The sequence below is a fragment of the Vigna unguiculata genome, chromosome 1, assembly GCF_037176805.1.
Source record: "Vigna unguiculata cultivar grain cowpea cultivar isolate G323 ecotype 2 chromosome 1, ASM3717680v1, whole genome shotgun sequence".
In the NCBI taxonomy this organism is placed as follows: domain Eukaryota; kingdom Viridiplantae; phylum Streptophyta; class Magnoliopsida; order Fabales; family Fabaceae; genus Vigna; species Vigna unguiculata.
The window spans coordinates 38111466-38133726 of record NC_140792.1 but is presented as its reverse complement, the minus strand read 5'-3'; the positions used below and the strand labels follow the sequence as shown (position 1 = coordinate 38133726).

The 22261-nt window shown below is 32.4% G+C and overlaps 2 protein-coding genes and 1 long non-coding RNA gene across 8 annotated transcripts; 2 read left to right on the top strand and 1 right to left on the bottom strand.

The window, feature by feature from the left end:
* Nucleotides 1-231: 231 nt before the first annotated feature.
* Nucleotides 232-3026, bottom strand: LOC146888964 (uncharacterized). 5 transcript variants are annotated; one of them, XR_014983952.1, is made up of 7 exons: nt 2310-3026; nt 2182-2197; nt 2000-2065; nt 1774-1884; nt 1289-1330; nt 943-1082; nt 232-841 (listed from the first exon to the last, which is right to left on the bottom strand). It is a non-coding gene; the product is annotated as an uncharacterized LOC146888964 (long non-coding RNA). The 5 variants fall into 5 exon arrangements; XR_014983946.1 differs by having other exon boundaries at nt 943-1330; XR_014983949.1 differs by having other exon boundaries at nt 943-1330; nt 1774-1871.
* Nucleotides 3027-6778: 3752 nt separating this feature from the next.
* Nucleotides 6779-18837, top strand: LOC114181863 (hyperosmolality-gated Ca2+ permeable channel 1.7-like). 2 transcript variants are annotated; one of them, XM_028068477.2, is made up of 12 exons: nt 6779-6996; nt 9241-9574; nt 9734-9889; nt 10196-10331; nt 11403-11504; nt 12421-12540; nt 12695-12775; nt 14743-15083; nt 16152-16397; nt 16671-16995; nt 17142-17375; nt 17990-18837. In XM_028068477.2, exons 2-12 carry the CDS (start codon nt 9264-9266, stop codon nt 18200-18202), a joined length of 2265 nt encoding a protein of 754 aa, XP_027924278.2. In that variant the 5' UTR covers nt 6779-6996; nt 9241-9263; the 3' UTR covers nt 18203-18837. The 2 variants fall into 2 exon arrangements, with proteins under 2 accessions (XP_027924278.2, XP_027924286.2); XM_028068485.2 differs by having other exon boundaries at nt 6779-7018.
* A 413-nt stretch (nt 18838-19250) lies between these two features.
* DBE1 (debranching enzyme 1) lies at nt 19251-22168 on the top strand. Its single transcript, XM_028083317.2, has one exon. It carries the CDS (start codon nt 19389-19391, stop codon nt 21969-21971), a length of 2583 nt encoding a protein of 860 aa, XP_027939118.2. The 5' UTR covers nt 19251-19388; the 3' UTR covers nt 21972-22168.
* Nucleotides 22169-22261: the final 93 nt, after the last annotated feature.

The window sequence follows — 22261 nt, the reverse complement described above, 5'->3', positions numbered from 1 at the left end:
CAAATTTTTTTCATTTATTTTTGTATATTATGGACATTTATATTGTAAGATGTAAGTGTTGATTTTTGAAAACTTATTTTAAGAAGCTACGTCTAAATTTAAGAAAAAAAAATTATGTATGAATTAACTATTGTTAGAAATTAAAGATTGAAAAAATTTCCAAAACTTCAATTCTTGATATATTAAGAAAATAAAATATTTTACAAATTAACTATTAAGAAACCAAGAGACTTTACACATAAAAGCTCTCTACATTTATAAATTAAAGGAATATTGAAAATTGAGGTCAACAAATGTGACCTTTGGTAACTCACAAATTCTTAAAATTTAACTTACAAATATTTAAACTCAAATTTAAAATTGTAAGTAACTCGAAATATTGTACTTTTCTAATCAATAAAGTTATCTTTTTTATGGAGTTTTCTTTTCATCTCTGATTCTATGTCATGCTGATATGGTATTAGGAGGATAAATGTTTTCTTCTGCAGCTTGTTTAAATATGTCTCCCCTTGTTTGGTCGTTTACATCATTTGTTTGTGCTAGCTTTGCTTTTTCATATGACCACTTCACCAAATAACCTTCCTCCAAACAAAGATAAAATAAACAAACCATAAAAAGAGATAGAGACAATATAGTGAAAAATATATGAAACCCCTAAATTTAAAGAAAGAATTTACAATTCTAAAATCAAGAACATAAAAATACCCTTTTCAACATAGCAAAGGTCGAGCATTTACAACATAATGTATCCTCGAAATGACTAAGTGGCATGGCAAGAAAATTATAAAATAACCTCCTCAATAAAGAGTTATGCATCAGAAATTCATCTTGCAGTCATGGTCTAATCAGGATAAGAAAAAGAAGAGTGAACTTTGTTTCACAAAATCAAAGAATAATCACAGAAGAACTTGAGACTTGAAAAAAAAAATCAAAAAAATATACCTGAAAATCCTTGAGTGAGCAAACTATTCAATAGTTGGTAAACATTCTTCATCGGGTGAGAAACATTCTTCTTCGGGTGAGAAACATTCTTCTTCGAGTGAGTTTATATATTTTTTAAAAGGAGGTTCCAACCGTCAGAACTGTTTCTCATGATAGTTCAAAGTTAATGCATGTCATTGGAAACTCAATAATTTCATTTAGTATTATAATGAATACTTATATGAGAGCAAAATATCATCCAACAGATAGATATAAATATAACAAAAGAAGAGTTTACCTTTTTGATAAGTAAACAAAATAGAGTAAAATAAGAACAAAATTGAAAAAGAACAAAATAAGTTGTTACCTTTCTGACATGGACACAACAGAGAATTTCAACAAAGAAAATCTGAGAGAAAGAAAACCATCAAACACAAAAATAATACAAAAAAATATTTGAGAACATGGTAGAAGAACGAAAAAAAAACAGAACAATATGCAATCAATCGATCGAGCATCATACAATCAATCAACCAAGAGAAATCAATCGAACAATATACAACAAAAACCAAATCTGAGAGCAAGATTAACCATCCAAAAGAGAAATAGAACCAAAATAAGTAGTTATATATGTAGAAGAAGGAAAATACGAACAACAAAGTAAATCTGAGAAAAAAACACCAATCAAATAGATAAATGCAACAAAGTAAAGTAGATTTGAAAACAAAACATTTATCCAACAAAACAAAAAGTAGATCTCAGAGAAAAATATCCATAAAAAAGAAAAATAATAGAAAAAATATTAGATTTGAGTAGATGGTAGAAGAACGAAAAAAAATCAGAAGTTGTTACATTTTTTTAGTAGGGTGAAGGTCCTCAAGAGTCTTAGAGAAAAACATCAACCCAAAGAAAAGTATATATGAGAAGAACAAACTCATCCAACAGTAGATCTGAAAAAATACACTGAACAAAAATAAGTAGATGTTAGAGAAAAATTACCATGAAAAACAAAAATAATAGAAAACAAAGTAGATCTGAGAAGATGGTAGAAGAACGAAAAAAATAGAATTCTTGTTACCTTTTTTGTATTCGTCAAGTTGCTCAAGGCTCTCAGAGCAAAACATCAACTAAAAGAAAGGTAGACCTGAGAAGAAAAAATAAATCGAATAATATACATCGAAAAAAAAATCTGAGAGCAAAGAAACCATTCAAAAGAGGAATAAATCTGAGAGAAAAACCTAAATCCAACAAATCTCGTACCAAAAGAAAAGTAGATCTGAAAAAAAAATGTAGATATCAGAGAAAAATATGCATCAAACAAAAAATTAATAGAAAGAAAAAATATCTGAGAAGATGGTAGAAGAACAACAAAAATGAAAAGTGATTACCTTTTTTGAAGTCTCAGTGAAGGTGCTTAAGAATATCAGAGGAAAAAATCAACCAAAATAAAAGTAGATCTGAGAAGAACAAATCCATACAACAGTCGATTTAAGACAAAAACTTCGATCCAACACATTTGGTCAACAAAGAAAAGTAGATCTGAGAACATTCATCCAACCAAAATAAGTAGATCTCAAAGAAAAACAATACTCGAAAATCATCAAGAACAAAGAAAGAACCCAGAAAAGTTGTTAGCTTTTTGTTGTTGGTAACGGTGGTCATGAATCTGAGAGTAAAAATTTAAGAGTGAAAGATGAATGCTGAAGATTATCTGCAGGCCATGGTGTTCTGTGCGACTGAGAAAGAGAGAGAATAATCAGAAGAATAGTCGGAGGCCATGGTGTTGTGTGTGAGTGAGAAAGAGAGAGAAGAAGCTGAAGATGTTTGAATGTGTGAGTGGGAAAGAGAGAGAAGAAGGAGAGAAGAAGCTGAAAATGTTTGAAAGAGGATGAGAAAGAGGATTTGTGTGTGGGAGACGGAGGGTTAGAAAAAAATAGTGAGAGACTGATTGGTTTTTGATTTAATTTTTGATGTTCAAAATTCAGAGAGATTGACACGTAACCATATTTTCCTGTTGTAGAAAGTAAATTTTGAATGGAAGTGGCTCAGATATATTATAATATTGAAGAAGTTGCCATTTGTTAGTTTAGAATTGTATATAGTATTAGATTTGACATCATTGTTATTGCACTGGTGTTTGGATAGAAAATGTTAATATGTTCAAAAATATATAAAATCCAGCTTGATTGGGTTAGTTAAAAAAAATTCAAGTTACTTAATTTCGTACCATTTTTTTTTATATTTTTGAATATTTTAGTGTAGGTCTTTAAATTTTTAGTAATTGTGTTTTTTAGTTGAAATTTAATTCATAACAAATAATTATAAGTAAAATTAACTATTTACTTTTTATAAAAACTTAAGATGGATTATGGAGAAGATAAATTAGTCATAATATCTTCATTTTTATACAGGTATTTTGTTTTGTTTAAACATAATAAAATTTGTGTAATTGAGTGAAAATGTTTTTTGACTTTTTTTTTAATGTATTTGTATAAAATGTTTTAATTTTGATGTTTATGTTGAGACGTTGATATAGTGGTTAAATTATGTATGTTAGAGTATAAATTTTCTTAAATTGCGTTTTGAATAATTTTTGTATAAGTAAAGTTTTTTTTTTTATAGTTTTTCATATATTAGTTTATGAATTTGATGTGAATAAAAACTGTGTTTAAATGATTGAAGAGTGATATTTGAAAAATTACGATTGTATCGATCATTATGATTTTATTCCAAATTTGTATTTCTTAAAGTGATTTTGAGAAAAACTTTTTTAAAACATATTACATGGAGTTCATTTTTTTAATAATTTTCATCAAATGAAAGAATTTTCACTTATATTTGAAACTCAACATTTACTTTTTATCGTATTTTTCTTAATCCAACTATTTTTTGCTTAAGAAAAAATAATCGTTAATTGTATCTCAACCCTTGATTTTGACAAAAATAAGAAAGATTTCGCTAAAAAGGACTATAATTTTTTTTTTGTCTAATGGTTTTGATGGTCAATGTTGAATATATATATATATATATATATATATATATATATATATATATATATATATATATATATATATATATATATATATATATATAATTTATATGTGGTTTTGTTTAAACAAGTTATGTCATATGAGAAGGGATACTGAAAATATAAATTTAAGATTACAAATTTGGGATGATATCTGAGTCATTGTTTTGGTCATGTATTAAGTAATGTGATATATGTTATAACAGATATTTCTCTCTTCTTTTTTTTTCGCTGGTAACCACATAAAATAATATATTAGGTGATGATAAATTAAAATATGAGTTTCTTATATATATGTGTAGCTTTAGTTGTAATGGACGAGAATGACATACTACACTTAAGTTCACTTGTTGAAATAAGTTTTGATTTGTATCAAATGTTATTTTTTTTTATACAACATACTTAATATGAATATTTTGAAATGCTTAAATTAATATTTTATTTTTTTAACATGCTTTTGTGTGTAAATGTGTGATCTATATCTGGTTTTTGTGTGCTTTTATATGAATTTTTTGACCATTGTTAATTGAAATGTTTTCATTTTAATACATTTTTTTGTCAATTTTTTTTTCACTAACTTACCCTTATATGTAAAGAAGACAATACAAAAATTTATTTTAGACCATCTTTCTTGTAGAAATTAATATTTATATATGTTCTGTATGTGTTTAAATTATATTTTGAAATATTAAATGGTTTGTACAAATCCTTTATTAAATTTTATAGTAAAGATGATAATTTTGTCATGGTGTTGGAAAAGTAATAACATATGTGGAATTAATGAGTATATCAAATATATTCTTTTGACTTGAAAACAAAATCACGAAAAAAATATAAGAGTCGATACTATAATATATATATATATATATATATATATATATATATATATATTACTTTGTGTGACTATTAATTATATTATAAACTTTATAGATTAGGAGAATGATAATCAGTGTCCTAAGAGCACTGGTTAAGGAATAATAAATGTACTTTGATATCATTATTTTTATATTGAAAGCTTAAATAATTAAATACAATAATTAAAATAGTATAAATGCACATAATCAATTTTATTAAGACAAAAATACCCTTTTAAATGTGTAGACAATAACTTATTGTTACAAAACAAGATTTTGAAATTTTGAAGGTCTCTACTAAAAAGAAAAAAAAATCAATTAAGTCTTAAATTGACACTTTAATTATTCCTTTTTTGTAACATTTTTAGATGTTTAACACTAATTTTTTTGTTGGTTTTTCTGTTGATTTATATTTTCTTATGTTATTTTTTTTTTAAGTTTTAAATGTTCAACACTATTTTTTTTGTTGGTTTTTTGTTAATTTAAATTTTCTTATATATAATTTTTAGCAACATTAAAATATAGTTATTTTATTATTTAATTAGTTTTTAAATTTTATTTGTGAACATTATATAAAATATTAAATACACATGTACAATAATTATGGGTATTTTTATATTTTAAAAAAAATAAAGTTGCATTAATAATTATTAGGTCATATTTTATTTAATATTACACTTATTTATATACTTTTGTAGGATCTAATGTATATTAATCATCCTTAACCAGTGTCCTTAAGACACTTAAGACACTGGTTAGCAAGACCCTATAGATTATATAGAGAAAGTTTGCATTGCATTTACTGTTTGGATGTTCCAGATGAATTGAAAATTATTTTAAAATATTGTGTTCTAAAGAAATTCAACTAAAGTTTTGAGTGATAAGTATTAACAATACATGCTCACTTGATGACTCTCGTTGACTACATGATGTTGTAGTTACATTCAAAGAACGTGCTTACCACATTAAAATGCTAAAGAAAATAAGTGAAACAAATTAATTTAATACAACTTGTACATAAAATTAATTTTTTATCCCTTCTACTTAAAATTTTTGTGTCAGCTACAATTATAATTAAAGTGAGAACATAGGTTAGTCTACACTTCTACTTAATATTTCTTATTATTTTGTTAGTTAAATTTTCACATATGAAAATATAATATAAACACAAGTATAAACTAAAAGGTGATTTATTTTTTATGTTCGCAAAAATATTTAGAATAAAGTTTAGAATAAAGTTGTGGAGTTTTCCTGAGTTTAACCCAAATTTATCGAGAGGCTATACACAAAATGTAAATTTTAAGAATTGATTGAAATAAAATTGAAATTAAGATATTTATGTGACAACAAGTTTAAGTATCAAAAAGTAAAAAGTTAAATTTTAGGATATTTCTCTGTAAAGATAGCAAAATTTAAAGATCAACGATAGGAAGTGATAACTTTATCTATTTAAAAAACAGGGTAAAGTTTAAGGGATTTATTTGATAGAGTTTAAAAACTAAATGCTCATTTCTCCAAAAATTTAACGAAAATTCTTATCTTATCATCCAATAGTTTCGTATTATATCTAAGCTTCTCCTCTTTTTTTTTTTTTTCAAAATTGATAAAGAAACCACTTTCATAATATTTTCAAATTTAAACTTTCGAGAAAGTACGAGTGATAATTCTTAGACAATTAAAATTTATAAGTTTAAAAATTGCATATTAATTCCTTAACGATCACTAATTTCAATTATGGATTCGTAAGATATTTTAGAAGTCTAGAATTAGAAAGGCATGGATAATACTTTTAAATAATTAAAATAAATAAATAAACTAATCTTAAATGTTATTTTTTTATATTTTTTCTACGTGGATGGTAAGTAGCGGCAGTAGTAAGCGGTGAGTCCAGATGATAAAGAAAACGGTAAAAAAGGACGGTGACTATTTGACATGCCTCCGAACCTTTTGGCGCCAACACAATCCCTTTCTTTCTCTGCGCGCAAAGAGCGTAATTCATTCTTTGCAAACCAAAATTCACTTCGCATTTTTCTCTCCGCTGTTTGGACACCGCCAACAAGACAAATTCTGCTCTCTCTCTCTTTCTCTCTCTCTCTCTCGTTTTAAAAATCAGGAAACCACCGCGTCGCCACCGCTTTTATTTTCCAATCAACCAAACATGCATTCACATTCAGGATTCTTCGCCGGATAGAGGTTTTCATTGTGAAATTGTCCAGTAAATTTCCGTTCCAATTCTCAATGTTCTTGTGTTAGGTTTAGACAATTGCTTGTTTTGAACGTTCTGGAAATTGCAATGGCGCTAATCGTTGCTCTTGCGTGCATGCATGCTAGCTTAGGCAATAATATAAGCTAATGAAATTGATGGTTATCTTTGTTTCTTTGGTTCTTTTATCTGAATTTTTCGCTGGTTCACGGTGGACAGTTGAATGCCTGAATACATAGCTACGACTCGACTTAAGATTGATGCGTGTAACTTGTTGATCGTTGTGCCGCGGAAAGTGGAAGCTAGTTAGAGAATAATAGGTTTTTAAATGATTCCTAGTGAAGGATTAAACACTGTGATAACGTCTACATTTCTGTGAAATGCCTGAATTTGTATAATAAACTATGAAGTTATTGATTTATAATTAAAGTGAAAGATAGAATGTCATTAGTAATGGTGCGGATGTGATAAAATGCTTGCACCGGTATGATAAATTATGAAATTAGTGATTTAAATAAAGATTAACGGATAGCTTAACTCTACTTGATGAAACTTAGAGAGATAGTGAGAAACTGAGAAAAATGTAGATATAATAGGTTTTATTTTTTTCTCCTTTAATCTGAATTTTGCTCAGATAACCTTTTGAATTCATAACTATAAAGTGTCTGTGACTTGTTACGTGTAACTTGTTGGCAATTGTGGTGTAAAAAATGGAAATCAGGGAGAGAAGAACTACTTTTAGTTCAAATTTGGTTCCTCTAAAGTGTTGAATTGAATGCTGCCAGTCATGGTCTGTGATTAAATAATGCATGCACTTTGTAATAAATTATGATGTTACTGGTTGTTAGGTTTAAGAGGAGGGGGTATCACTGGGGAGAACAACACCAATGAGATTTGAGCCTAACCACATAAGACACTGACACCACTCTCAACCCAAAACCTTAAGGCTTTGGGTTGAGAGTGGTGTCAGTGTCTTATGTGGTTAGGCTCAAATCTCATTGGTGTTGTTCTCCCCGGTGAAACCCCCTCTGTAAAACCTAACAAGTGGTATCAGAGCCGATGGTTAATACCGGCTCAGACGAGTACAGTACCAGTATGGTCCTAGTATCGAAAGTCTTCCTGACAGTGTGGGTCAGGTAAGCGTGTCCCGTTACGAATAACGGCGGTACGAGAAGGGGTACTCGTGGTTGGGAATGCTTCCGCTGGAGGGGGAGTGTACCAATGTGGTTGAAGGGACTCACCCTTGAGGGGGAGATTGTTAGGAATCCAAGTGTGATTCTAAGTCCCACATTGGCTAGAAATGAGAAAGTAGAGCACTATATAAGAATAAAGACCCATAAACCCATTGCCTTAAGGTTTTGGGTTGAGAGTGGTGTCAATATCTTATGTGGTTAGGCTCAAGTCTCATTGGTGTTTGTTCTCCCTAGTGAAACCCCCTCCTTGTAAAACCTAACAAGTGGTATCAGAGCCGATGGTTAATACCGGCTCAGACGAGTACAGTACCAGTATGGTCCTAGTATCGAAAGTCTTCCTGACAGTGTGGGTCAGGTAAGCGTGTCCCGTTACGAATAACGGCGGTACGAGAAGGGGTACTCGTGGTTGGGAATGCTTCCGCTGGAGGGGGAGTGTACCAATGTGGTTGAAGGGACTCACCCTTGAGGGGGAGATTGTTAGGAATTCAAGTGTGAGTCTAAGTCCCACATTGACCAGAATTGAGAAAGTAGAGCACCATATAAGGATCAAGGCCCATAAACCCATTGCCTTAAGGTTTTGGGTTGAGAGTGGTGTCAGTGTCTTATGTGGTTAGGCTCAAATCTCATTGGTGTTGTTCTCCCCGGTGAAACCCCCTCTGTAAAACCTAACACTGGTTTATATTATAATTTGAATTTTGACTTCTCTAATAAGTGCTGGAAAAAAAAGCAGTTAGTGGTTCTTTTATGATTTCTCTTGTTCATCACATATCAATTGAATGCTTGAATACATAAATACGACATGCTTAGTAACTTGTGAATCATTGTGGTAGAAAATAGAAACTAACAACTCCTTGCTCATATTTGGGTTTTTTAGAATGCAGGATAAAATGCAGTTAATGACCATTATGTGGTTGAGATTGAGATAATATTTGTAATAGATTATGAAGTTATTGATTTAAATGTGGATAAATACACAAGATATAGTATGACTTCATATATGGAAAATGGAAAGCCAATTTGGGATGTTTGTATATGATACAGGAAAAACCTTGAGAAAGAAGATAATGGCGAGTATTGCGGATATTAGTCTTTCGGCAGCCATCAATCTGTTGTCTGCATTGGCATTCCTAGTAGCCTTTGCAGTATTGCGACTTCAGCCCTTTAATGACCGGGTCTACTTCCCAAAATGGTATCTGAAGGGGATAAGAGGCAGCCCAACAGGTTCCACAGCGGTAAAGAAATTTGTTAACTTGGACTTTCGGACCTACATCAGGTTTCTGAACTGGATGCCTGCAGCGTTGCATATGCCAGAACCTGAACTCATTGATCATGCAGGCCTTGACTCAGCAGTGTTTATTCGGATATATCTTCTTGGGTGAGTTGTGCACCAAGTATCTCATTGGAATTTACATACGTAAACATGGACTGAGTTTCAGAGAGATAGCAATATCTGATACACTGTCTTGTATTTAAATGTTTGATCCTTTTTCTTTTGTGATATATTCTTTTATCTGATTGGAGTACTCGTGTACAGGTTAAAAATATTTGCCCCAATTACCCTGCTTGCTTTTGCCGTTTTGGTTCCTGTTAACTTGACAGGGAACACATTAGAAGAACAGGGAGCTAAGAATTTGACATATAGCGATATTGACAAGATTTCAATATCAAACATCCCATTTGGATCAGATAGGTGAGATTTATGACTGTTGTCCCAGCTCTGAGTTTCTTTCTCTTGCTAGCATAATGTGGATTCTTAACAAATGGAAGAAGTTATTGATTGTGTTGGCAACGTGATTGCAATTTTGATCTTTGCCTTTTTATTAAGAAAATCAGAATACCTCTAAAAGTTTCACTATTAATGACTTAACTTCGTCTTCCTCTTCCTCTTCGTTTATTATAATGGTTTCAGACTCTAATTTCGCGTCTTGAATCTCACGTTACGCAATCTGCTTGCTTTGCACTTGATGTTTCGAGATTTCACTACGTTTTCTTCCAGGTTTTGGGCGCATATTGCAATGTCATATGTCTTCTCATGTTGGACATGCTATAGTCTATATAAGGAGTACAAGAATGTCGCAGCAATGAGATTGCGATTTTTGGCAGCTGAAAGTCGTCGTCCGGACCAATTTTCTGTAAGTTGGTTTCATTTTCATTAATCTTCCTTTGCTGCTTTACTTCCCTTCATAACAAAGAAACACCATGGGAAATTGGTACCCAAATTTCTGCATTTACGGTGTTCTAGCTCCTAAAAATCCATTTTCTTGCCGATACGATGAGAGTGGCTACTCATATTTACGGAAGTTGATCTTATCTGAACATCATTTAATTCTGTGTTATTTTGTGGCCGAGTTACCATTGTATTTCTTTGACATGTTATGTTCTCGCTCAAATGCTCCTGGATCAGCGGATCCGACATTTGACTTAATATTTTTTCTAGTAATTTAAAGGAAGGAATTTTGTTAAAATATCAGTTTCTCTTTGCATCCCTGTAAAATTATTAAAAAAACTCGGAATCTAGTGCTAATATTCTATTTCAATGACTGAGTGTGCTCACGTGCCGGCGTATACCGACGACCCTGTGCATGCATGGGGATTTATACTCTCCCTATTTTCATGCCATGCATTCTACAATTAAACATGATAGTAGTCTTTTAACTTGTATTTGTTTTATAGGACATTAATGATCAGAATGTTAGTATCCGTATTTTACTAATTTTAGCAGACTTGCTAGCAAACTATCTTATCAGATGCTGGCTCGTTATCTTCTATGTTGAATATTTAATGCAAAGCATAGTCTTCCAGCTTGTAATTTAACTGGACATTGATGATCTGAAAGTTAGTATCCGCATTTAGTATTTTTAGGAGACTTCCTAGCAACCTATCCTTTTCAGATGTTTGTCTGTTGTATTCTATGTTGAGTACCATATGCTTATTCTTGGGTCACTTTCCGAAAGAATTTTAAGTTGCGGCGTTCATTTATCTTTTATATATATATATATATATATATAAATATATATATATATATATATATATATAAATATATATATATATATATATATATATATATATATATATATATGCATGTTTTGTTTTTGTTTTTGTTTCCCATTATTGGAAGGATTGAGCTAATAATTGCAGCCGATTTCCAGCTGTCCTTTAGGAAGCTGAATATTGTTTTGTAATAACCACTCATTTTTTTACAGGTCTTGGTGAGGAATGTTCCTCCAGATCCCGATGAATCAGTCACTGAGCACATCGAACATTTTTTTTGCGTCAACCATCCAAATCACTATCTAATGCATCAGGTATGTTACTTAATTGCAAATAGAAATAATTTGTCAAAAATGTAATTTTTTTTAGTTGTTTTTGTTTGGGAATTACCACTTCCTCTTTGTGTGCTTACATAAACCCTCACAGAAAGGGTGACCCGAACATGGGAAAAATAGATGTATATATGCAAAAACGCAACATAAACACGTAGTAATACAAAATATACCGCAAACACATCAAGCTTAAACTTTAAAGTGATTCAACATGTCCATACTCACCCACCACTATTACAACTTTTTATAAGTTGCAAATCCTCATGCACATTGCTATTTTAATTATATAGACAAAGGTATAAACCTTATGTCTATGCAACTTCTACGGACGAGGTTGCAACCTTCCTCCAACATTACTCACAATATATTCTCTCTTGTTCTCACAATCTTAACCTACCAATCCATACTAGTATACATATTTTACAATTGTTGAGAAATCAAAAGAGAAACATGGAGAGATTTTCTTCAATGAGCTACGAGTCTAATCAGATGAATTTAATACTACACTCAATTCAAAACTAAAAAGCATTACATTTATAGGTTTTTTTTACTTATGTGTTACTCAACTCACATCCTTGTTATACGAAGTACAGGATTGCACTTAAACACTTGCACTCTCACGGTAACTTACAATAATATATTTGATAGACAAACAAAAAGTCTGTATCATGATACGAACTGTATATCTCACTTATCTTGATATATAACTTACAGCTAAGGATTTGGGTCAAGCCCAACATTTTAATACATCGACCTTCCTCTTAGGAATTATGATTTGTAATTTACTGAGATTTACTTCAACTTATTCAGGATCTTCTATTATGAATCTTAAATTTGTATTACTTATGCGATTTTCTCTCGTGTAACAAAAATATATTTTATTATGAATTATTGATAGGTTGTTTATAATGCGAACAAGCTTGCTGCAATAGTTGCACAGAAGAAGGCATTACAGAACTGGTTTATTTATTACCAAAACAAATACGAAAGAAATCCTTCCAGGAGGCCAACTACTCGGGTAGCTTTCTTTTCACGATTTTCTATTAAATTACTTTTTCTAATTTCAGCAGAAGAGACCTCCTTTTTGCATTTTCTTTTTCAAGAGAATAGCCATAATTAAAGTGGCATCCACTAATAACCTCTTCTTTCACGATTTGATTTCTTATCTATAGACAGGTTTCATGGGTCTCTTGGGGACTAAAGTCGATGCTATTGATCATTATACTGAATCAATTGATACACTGAGCAAAGAAGTGAGTACTGATCAAATTACACAATGTATACGTCAACGTCACCCTTCTTATCCCTTTTTACAATTATAGTTTTTTTTCACAGATTTTTTTATCAGGTCATCTTGCCAACTCTTTCGACTTCTATAAATAATTTGAAGATGATGAGCTACTGTGCTTTTAGAAATTGGATATCATTCTAGCCAACATCAAAGTAGATCTATTGGCCAAAACACTATTGTTCGTCCCTTTTCCCTTTTGTAGTTCTCCCTTTATATTCTTTACTCAGACCTCTTTGTCTTCATCCTTTTCCCAACGTTCTTTCTCCTTTAAATCCTCTTTAAAGTCATTTAACTCTCTTTTCATAATGTTGCCCTTTTGTCTTCCTCACCTTTTACTAGACTCTTAACATGACTTATTTAACTAATGAGGCAACATCCTATCACACTCCTAGGTATTTGGCCTAAGCCAAAACTAATCGTACTCATCAGGAGCCAATCATCACATAGCCCCTTAGCTTTTAGTATCTTATACTAAAAAGCTACAAACCAATCATAAGTAACGGGCTTATCAGCACATAACCCTCTTAGCTTTTAGTATCTTGTACTAAAAAGCTACAAAGCAATCATAATCATCGATAATGGATCTATCACCAGATAGCCCTTTAGCTTTTAATATCATGTACTAAAAAGCTACAAACCAATCATAACCATGGGTAATGGGCAGGGATTTCAAGAAAATCCGTAGTCATGGATAAAACCCGTAACGGTTAGAAAACTATTATTGTAAATGGATATTCACAAGTAATGGGTATGGGTAATTTTTATACCTGTTTGTTATCCGGGCGAATATATGTTTCATAGTATTTGTATTTGTGGATACACATACCTGCTATACTCTAATTTAAATTAAAAAAATTAAAATTAAAAATTATTAAAATATTAACATAGTGATTTTGAATGAGTTGTTTTTAAACAATTGGTTTTAAAATACAATTTCTCTTTTTCTTGTAAATTATCATTCAACAATATTTAAATAGTTTATTTGGACTTTGTTTAAAATTTATAAAGGTTATGTATTGTATTTTATTTGAATTTATGGTTAAAATATGTTGTTAAATATTTTAATTCTTTTTGCGGATACTTGCGGATATATGTGGGTATTTAAAAAAATATGCAGATACCTATATAACTTATATCCACACATATATGGAAACGGATACAAAGCTGATCTTTATCCAGTAGAATATGGGGGAAGGTACTACCCGTATCCTACCTGTCCTGTTGACATCATGATAATGAACCTATTACTACATAGTCCCTTAACTTTTAGTATCTTGTACTAGAAAACTTCAAACCAATCTTAACCATTGGTAATGAGCCTATCACCACATGACCCTTAACTTTTATATCTTGTACCAAAAAGTTACAAACCCATCATAACCATCACTATAATGAGCTTATCACCACATATATCATTGTTATATTGAAGGAATTCAAAACATCTTGGACATTTCATTTCATTTCCTGCTCTTATTTCACTTGCGAATTTGGTTGTTCTCGCTTTTGATTATTATCCTCATGTTTATGTCGGCAAATTTCAAGTGGTACGTGCATAAGTTGTAAATGGCATGCATGGTTTTAGTTTTTCCTTGCAGTTACTCATACACTAACATATGGCTTGTCAATAATTAGTTTATTTTAAAATTAAAATCTCAGGAATGACTGCTACTTGAACTTGTAGTTTCCATGCATGATGTAAATTTAATTGCAAAGATTCATCTTGCGCCTGTATCTGTAAGGGGAGGGGAAAAAAGAGAATAAGAAAAAATGGAAATTTAGTCAGTAGACATTTTTGGAAAAATTTTATTACAAGTATTTTCAGAAAAGACAATGAAATTAATATTTTTATTAATTAGTTTATGCATAAGCTAAAAATAAAATTTTAAGAAAATTGTTATTGATTTCTTGGTGTTCGATAATTTAAAACAGGAAGCGGCAGAAAGAGAAAGCGTTGTAAACAATCCGGATGCTATTATGCCTGCAGCCTTTGTTTCATTCAAAACACGATGGGGAGCTGTTGTGTGCTCTCAAACTCAGCAAACCAGTGATCCAACTATTTGGCTCACAGAATGGGCTCCAGAGCCTCGGGATGTCTTTTGGGAAAATCTAGCAATTCCATATTTTGAGCTGAACATGAGAAGATTGGTCATGACCGTCGCTTTATTTTTCCTCACATTTTGCTTTATGGTTCCAATAGCATTTGTCCAATCTTTGGCCAACATTGAGTCAATTATGAAGGTCTTTCCTTTCTTGAAGCCAGTAATCCAAGAGTAAGTCCTCACAATCTCATACCAGTTACTAATTTTATTATGCTATTTTTGAATGCTAAATTGCTAATAAATTCCTACTTGATTTTTCTTTCTTTTTTTCCCAAAATTAAGTTTAAACATAAGATACCGTGTAAACTACTTAGATCCTCCTTCACCCCCCCTTTATGGAAGCTGAATTCTAACTTTGACTCCTTGAATTATGACTTGTGAATCATAACATAAATGAATCTATATGTAAATAAAGTTTAAAAATGTTTATTTGTATATATTTTAAAAAAAAACTAGGATAATTTGAAAATAACATCTAAAGAAAGAGCCTATTAGAAATACATATTCGAGATTATAAGGACTTTGAGAACCCTTCAAGTTTATAATTTTAATTTATAATACAAGATTAGAAATTATTAATCTTCTTCCAAGATGTTTAAAGCCTTAGTTTCTAAATACACACCAAATTATTTTCTAAAATTTAGAATATAAATCAGTCCAGTTTACAGATTACAAAAACATCATTTTAATTTTGAAATAATAAAATGTCAGGAACTTCGGTATTTACTTTAAATACTAAAAAAATGTTATTTCTTATACGATTCAAATATTAAATTAATCAATTATGGTTAGTAAATTGAATACTAATTTGGTGTAAACTTTTTTATAAGCATATCTATGCGCTCAAAAAGGTTTTTTTACAAACCATTCTGTTATAAGCAATGTATTATAAATTTGATAACTATTTTAAAAGTAACACTAACATTAATTTCTTTTTCAAAGTGTATTTTTTTTATACTATATAAAGTACATAGAATTAAACATTTGTTTATACATTTAGAGGTATTAAATATGTGCTTACTATTTTTTTTCAGATAAGATTAAATGCAGCTTCGCAAAGGTTTTTAGTATGGTTTCCTAATAAGAGATGTGCCTTCAATTAAGTTGATGTTGAAAGCTTTTATTGAGTGAATTAGTAAAATATTTAAGTGGCTTACTATGGAATATTTATTGTCTGCAAAAGCGGCATTCCTTTCTGTAATGGGTGTGTGGCTTCATGCACTGAGTTACTCGTTGCAGGCCATCTATCAAGTCTCTCGTTCAAGGATTTCTTCCAGGGATAGCATTGAAGATATTTCTCGCGGTGCTTCCGAAAATTCTCATGGCGATGTCTAAAATTGAAGGTTTTACTTCCCTTTCAAGTTTGGATCGGAGGTCAGCTTCCAAATATTACTTGTTTATTCTCATCAACGTATTCCTTGGGAGTGTAATAACAGGAACAGCATTTCAGCAACTTCAGCAGTTTCTTAATCAGACCTCTGCAGAGTACGCTCTGAGTTTTTTTAGTTTAGATTTCTTTTATTTGGACATCGAGATCAACTAAAATTTAGATTTTCTAGTGATTTTTTTTTATTATTTCTCTACTGTGTCTTTATAATATATATTTGTGAACATTAATTTTAAAATTTTAAAATATATTAGAAAACATTTTTAAAGTATCAAAATAATATATTTATAATAATTAATAGAAAACAACACAAAAAAATGTCAGGAGTAAAACTGAACTCGGCAATGTCTGACATGGATATTAATTTGCAGTTTCACAAAAACAGTTGGCAGTACAATCCCCATGAAAGCCACATTTTTCATCACATACATAATGGTCGATGGTTGGGCTGGAATAGCTGCAGAGGTTCTCAGGTTAGTTCCGTTAATTACTTTCCACCTGAAAAACGCATTCTTGGTGAAGACGGAACAAGACAGAGAGATGGCAATGGATCCTGGAAGCTTGGATTTTGCCACGTCTGAACCTCGCATCCAGTTATATTTCATGCTGGGGCAAGTCTACGCTCCAGTCACACCTTTTCTTCTCCCCTTTATTGTAATCTTCTTTGGTTTTGCCTACTTGATCTTTCGGCACCAGGTGAGTCTGCATACACTTTTCAGCAATATTTTATTGTTGTAGTTTATGCATTATCTAAACAAAATTCTTTTCTAACATTAAATGTTTGAGTAAAATGATCACGTTTATAGTAATGCTTAATCAGCACTTTTTTTTCTTGTGCAAAGATTATCAATGTGTATAACCAGCAATACGAGAGTGGAGGATCGTTTTGGCCAGACGTCCATGGCCGAGTAGTTATGGGCTTGATTATATCTCAAATTCTTCTGATGGGATTGTTAAGTACAAGAGGTACAGAGACGTCGACGCTAGCGCTTATTGCACAACCTATCTTGACATTCTGGTTTCACAGATATTGTAAAGGCCTCTTCGAATCTGCATTTGTAAAATTTCCACTACAGGTTGGTTAAGCAATTATAAGTATGCATACATGTTAGAGTTTTATTTTGTATGTTTCAGAGGGTTGGATTAATCCATGTACGAGTCTAGGTCTCAGATTGAGTAAAAATGAACCAGTTGAGTAAATTTACAATGAAATAATGTTACTTTTTGTGCTAATGCGAAGTTTGTGAAATGTGAATGCAGTGTACAAGTAAGGGGTACTTGTAGTTTGTGAAATGTGAAAAACTCGAGGAAGGGTCATTGTGAAGGAATTCACAAGTGAGGAGAAAATTGTTTGAAATTCAAGTTTGAGTTTAAGTTTTACATCGAGTAAAAATAAAAAAATTAAGTATCATACAAGAATGAAAACTCATATACCTATATTTTAAGTAAACAAGTTATGCTATGTGGTTTGGCAGAGATATCTGCTGATCAATTTGTTTGAAAATGGTTATTCACAAGTCTATATAGAAGAATAAAACACTTTTCATAAATTAAAGTTATCTTCCTATTCACTAAATTTTTACAAATACAAAGACATATAAACAAAATTTATTTTAAAGAAAAGTTCAATGCATTTTACTTGATTGTTCTTTAAGTGTCTGTATTAGCTGACATATTTGAGATTTGGCAGGAAGCAATGGTGAAGGATACACTTGAACGGGCCGTTGAGCCAAACTTAAACCTGAGAGTTTACCTTCAGAATGCTTACCAACACCCAGTTTTTCAGGACAATGATTTTGAAAAACCAGCAGTGGTTGATGATGAAGAGGATAATCCACTAATTAAGACAACGAGACCTACTCGTAGGGTTGGCAAATCTGAAAGTGAAACCGGCGGTTGCTAAGGTACAATTGCCATTTGAGATTTCAAGAAAAGTTTATGGATTGAAGTGATTAAGTGAATGAGAATCAGCTATTTTTAGTTGAAATTTGAGATGCATCAAGCAGGATTCCCAGAACCAATTGCATAACATCCTGTTGCTATCCATTGCCTTCCAAAAATGTTATTTGTTGTGTAAATATCAGTACGTTCTACGCTGTTGTATAATTAATGTAGAAAAGACTGTGTTCAATATGTACAATAACAGAAACAAACCCCTGGGATGAAAATAAGTATCTTTACAGAAGAATTTTACACTACGTTTTTTCTCAAAATTTTCACCACTTTTTATATACATTTATTGCATGGTGATTGGTTCATTCGACGGTGTTTATACAGTCTTGTAGATGGAGAAGCCCAAGAACGACAAAACTCTTCAATGGAAAGAATGAATTATGCACTGAAAAATGATTAAGAGATGTTTGTTTGTGATGATAGTTACAACGAAAAAGTCATTTTTGAAAAGGAAGGCAACGGTGAGGAGTGAGTGAGAGAGTTGAGAGAAGACAGCATAGAATTGTCCTTTCTTTCTTCAAAAAACGCAAACATCAGAAGTAATGCGGTCCCTTGAAGGATTATTTGACACAACACACAATCTCTTATTCTCTTATCTCATTATTCATCAAATCCTCTCCGAATATTGGTTCGGTAAGGTTTGGTGAAGTCCAGATAAAATCGATGAACAATAGTTTAGTTTACCAGTAAAAATAAGTACCTATTTTTAATGGTTTATTTGGTTGGAGAAATAAAAAGTGAATGAAAATAGAAATGATGAATGAAAATAAAAGTTAAAGGTATTTGATTGAAAAAAAATAATATGAAAATAAAGAAATAAATAAAAAATATTGGTGAATCCCATTGCTTTTCAAATATATCTACTTTAAAATTTTATATCGATTATTTCTAATATTGTAATCTTTTTCCATTCATATTCCTCACTGGTTAAACAATGGTTAATTAAATAAAAGAAAAAAAAAAGTCAGAAAGGAAAACTCCACTAAATTTAGTAAGTCACATATTCTACGAAAATGAGTGAGCTAACATATATCTTCACTCACACATGCATAACAACCTCACTGTAATCTCTCTCAGTCAAACCTCATGCAATGCTCTAATTAACAACAACTGAATTTCCTTCCTCAGATTCAACTATGGCAAGTGTTGTATCACTCTTCTCATTCTCACTGATTCCTTTCAATCAACACAAATTCCAAGCCAAAAGTTTTTGTTTTTACAGACCCTTGATCCAAAGGAAGCACCACCAACTTGGATCGGAAAACCTCTTTCCCCCCTTTTTCCGAAACCCATCTTCGAAATTATGTGCCACTTCACGATTGTCCATTGATGAGACGGAGCAGCAAGTCGGAACCTTGGCCCGGCCCGAAGACCTGAAAGGGGCGTTGGCTTATTTGTTTAGGACGGAAACTGGTGGAGGTTTGGTGAAAGTTTATGTCACAAAGAAAAAAGATAGGTATTTTGTTTACATTGAGATTTCTTCGTTGGATGCGAATCATTATGGTGAAAGTGAAACATTGGTGTTGTGTTGGGGTGTGTATCGAGGTGATTCATCTTGTTTTGTGGATATGGATTCGACTGGTTTGAGTGAGATTGCGGCAAAGCGGATGAATGTTAGTCCTTTGGTGCAAACATCTGTTGGCAAGTTTGGAGTTGAGTTGGAATTCGATGCCAAATACGTTCCTTTGTACTTGTCATTTTTCTTGATGTCGTCTTTGGATGCAGGGTTGGAGATTAGAAGCCACAGGAGAACGAATTTTTGCGTGCCGATTGGGTTGCTTCCGGGTTACCCGGGTCCTTTGGGGCTCTCTTATTCTCCTGATGGCTCTGTGAATTTTGCTATTTTCTCGAGACATGCTGAGAGTGTGGTTTTGTGCTTGTATGATGAGAAGGGTGTGGAGAAGCCTGCTTTGGAGGTTGATTTGGATCCCTATGTGAATAGGTCAGGTGACATGTGGCATGTCTCGTTTGAGAGTGTCAAGAGTTTTGTGAGCTATGGTTTTCGCTTCAGAGGGGGTGTTCATAAGCAGAACAGAGGTGATAGTTCTGTTGAGCACGTTGTTTTGGACCCGTATGCTAAGATTGTCGCTAATTCTTGTCCTGGTGGTCTTGGACTAGTGCAGAATCTGGGATGGTTGAGAAAGGAACCTGGTTTTGACTGGGGTGGTGACTTTCACCCAGATTTGGCCATGGAGGAACTAGTGGTTTACAGGTTGAATGTCAAACGCTTTACACAGCATGAGTCAAGCCAACTCCCAAGTGGTTCAGCTGGAACCTTTACTGGTTTGGCTGAGAAGGTTCAGCATTTTAAAGATCTAGGTGTGAATGCTGTTCTGCTGGAGCCGGTTTTCACATTTGATGGAAAAAAAGGACCATATTTTCCCTGCCATTTTTTCTCCCTGATGCACATTTATGGACCATCTGGTGATCCTGAATCTACTATGGCCTCTATGAAAGAGATGGTTAAAATTATGCATGCCAATGGGATAGAAGTTCTTATGGAAGTAGTTTTCTCCAACACTGCTGAGGTTGGTGCTCTACAGGGAATCGATGACTCATCCTACTATTTACCAAATGGAGTTGGTGATTTGAAGATACATAGTGCTTTGAACTGTAACTATCCTATAGTGCACAATTTGATTCTGGATAGTCTGCGGCATTGGGTGACTGAGTTTCACATTGATGGCTTCTCTTTCATAAATGCTTCACACCTGCTGAGGGGATTTCATGGGGAGTGCTTGTCCAGACCACCATTAGTTGAAGCAATTGCTTTTGATCCAGTACTCTCCAAGACCAAAATCATTGCAGATTGTTGGGATCCTCATGCCATGGTAGCCAATGAGATTCACTTTCCTCATTGGATGAGATGGGCCGAAATGAATGCAAGATTTTGTAATGATGTGAGGAACTTTTTAAGGGGTGAAAGTCTTCTTAGCGACCTTGCAACAAGACTTTGTGGGAGTGGAGACATGTTTTCTGGCGGACGAGGCCCAGCATTCTCTTTTAACTACATTGCCAAGAATTTGGGATTTTCTCTTGTAGACTTGGTTAGCTTCAACAGTGATGATGAATTAAGTTGGAATTGTGGGGAAGAAGGAGCCACAAACAACACCAGTGTCCTTGAAACACGGCTCAAACAAATCCGTAATTTCCTCTTTGTCTTGTTTGTGTCATTAGGAGTACCTGTTCTGAACATGGGAGATGAATGTGCCCACTCCTCTGCTGCTTCTCTTGCACATGATGATATAAAGCCCATCACTTGGAGTGCTGTGACAACAGGGTTTGGTAAACAAATCTCACAATTCATTTTCTTTATGAGTTCACTGAGAAAGAGGAGAAGTGATGTTCTTCAGAGAAGGAGCTTCTTAAAAGAAGAAAACATAGAATGGTATGGAAGTGATGGGGCTCCACCAAGATGGGAAGATCCATCATGCAAGTTCCTGGCCATGAATTTGAAGACTGAAGCAGCAAAGTTCCCAGATAGCTCTGTATCTTCTGATATATCTGGGGATCTATTTATTGCTTTCAATGCAGCTGATCAACCAGAAACTACAGTTTTACCTCTGCCTCCACAAGGGATGTCATGGTTCCGCTTAGTTGACACAACACTTCCATTTCCAGGTTTTTTCTCAAGCAGTGGTGAAATTGTCCCTGAGATGAAATATAAAATGAAGTCTCATAGCTGTGTTTTGTTTGAGGCGAGTAATTATACCATTTAAAAGGACTACATTCCCTCGAACTTTGAAAATTTTGTCATTCAGTTATAGGTTTGTAGATTGAGGTAATAATGAGTTGGTGAGAACGCATACTGAGCAATGTATGCTTGAAAACTGTGTAAAAAGTAGTTTCATGGTATTGATTTCACATTGTCTTTATTTTTTGATGAATAAAGGAGTATTTACTTTAGAATTGTTAATCAATATCCAAACCGGTTGGTTGAGACTCTAATCGAAAACATTATCTTTCTATATGCAAGAAAAATGCTGCATACATATAGTACGGTACCTTA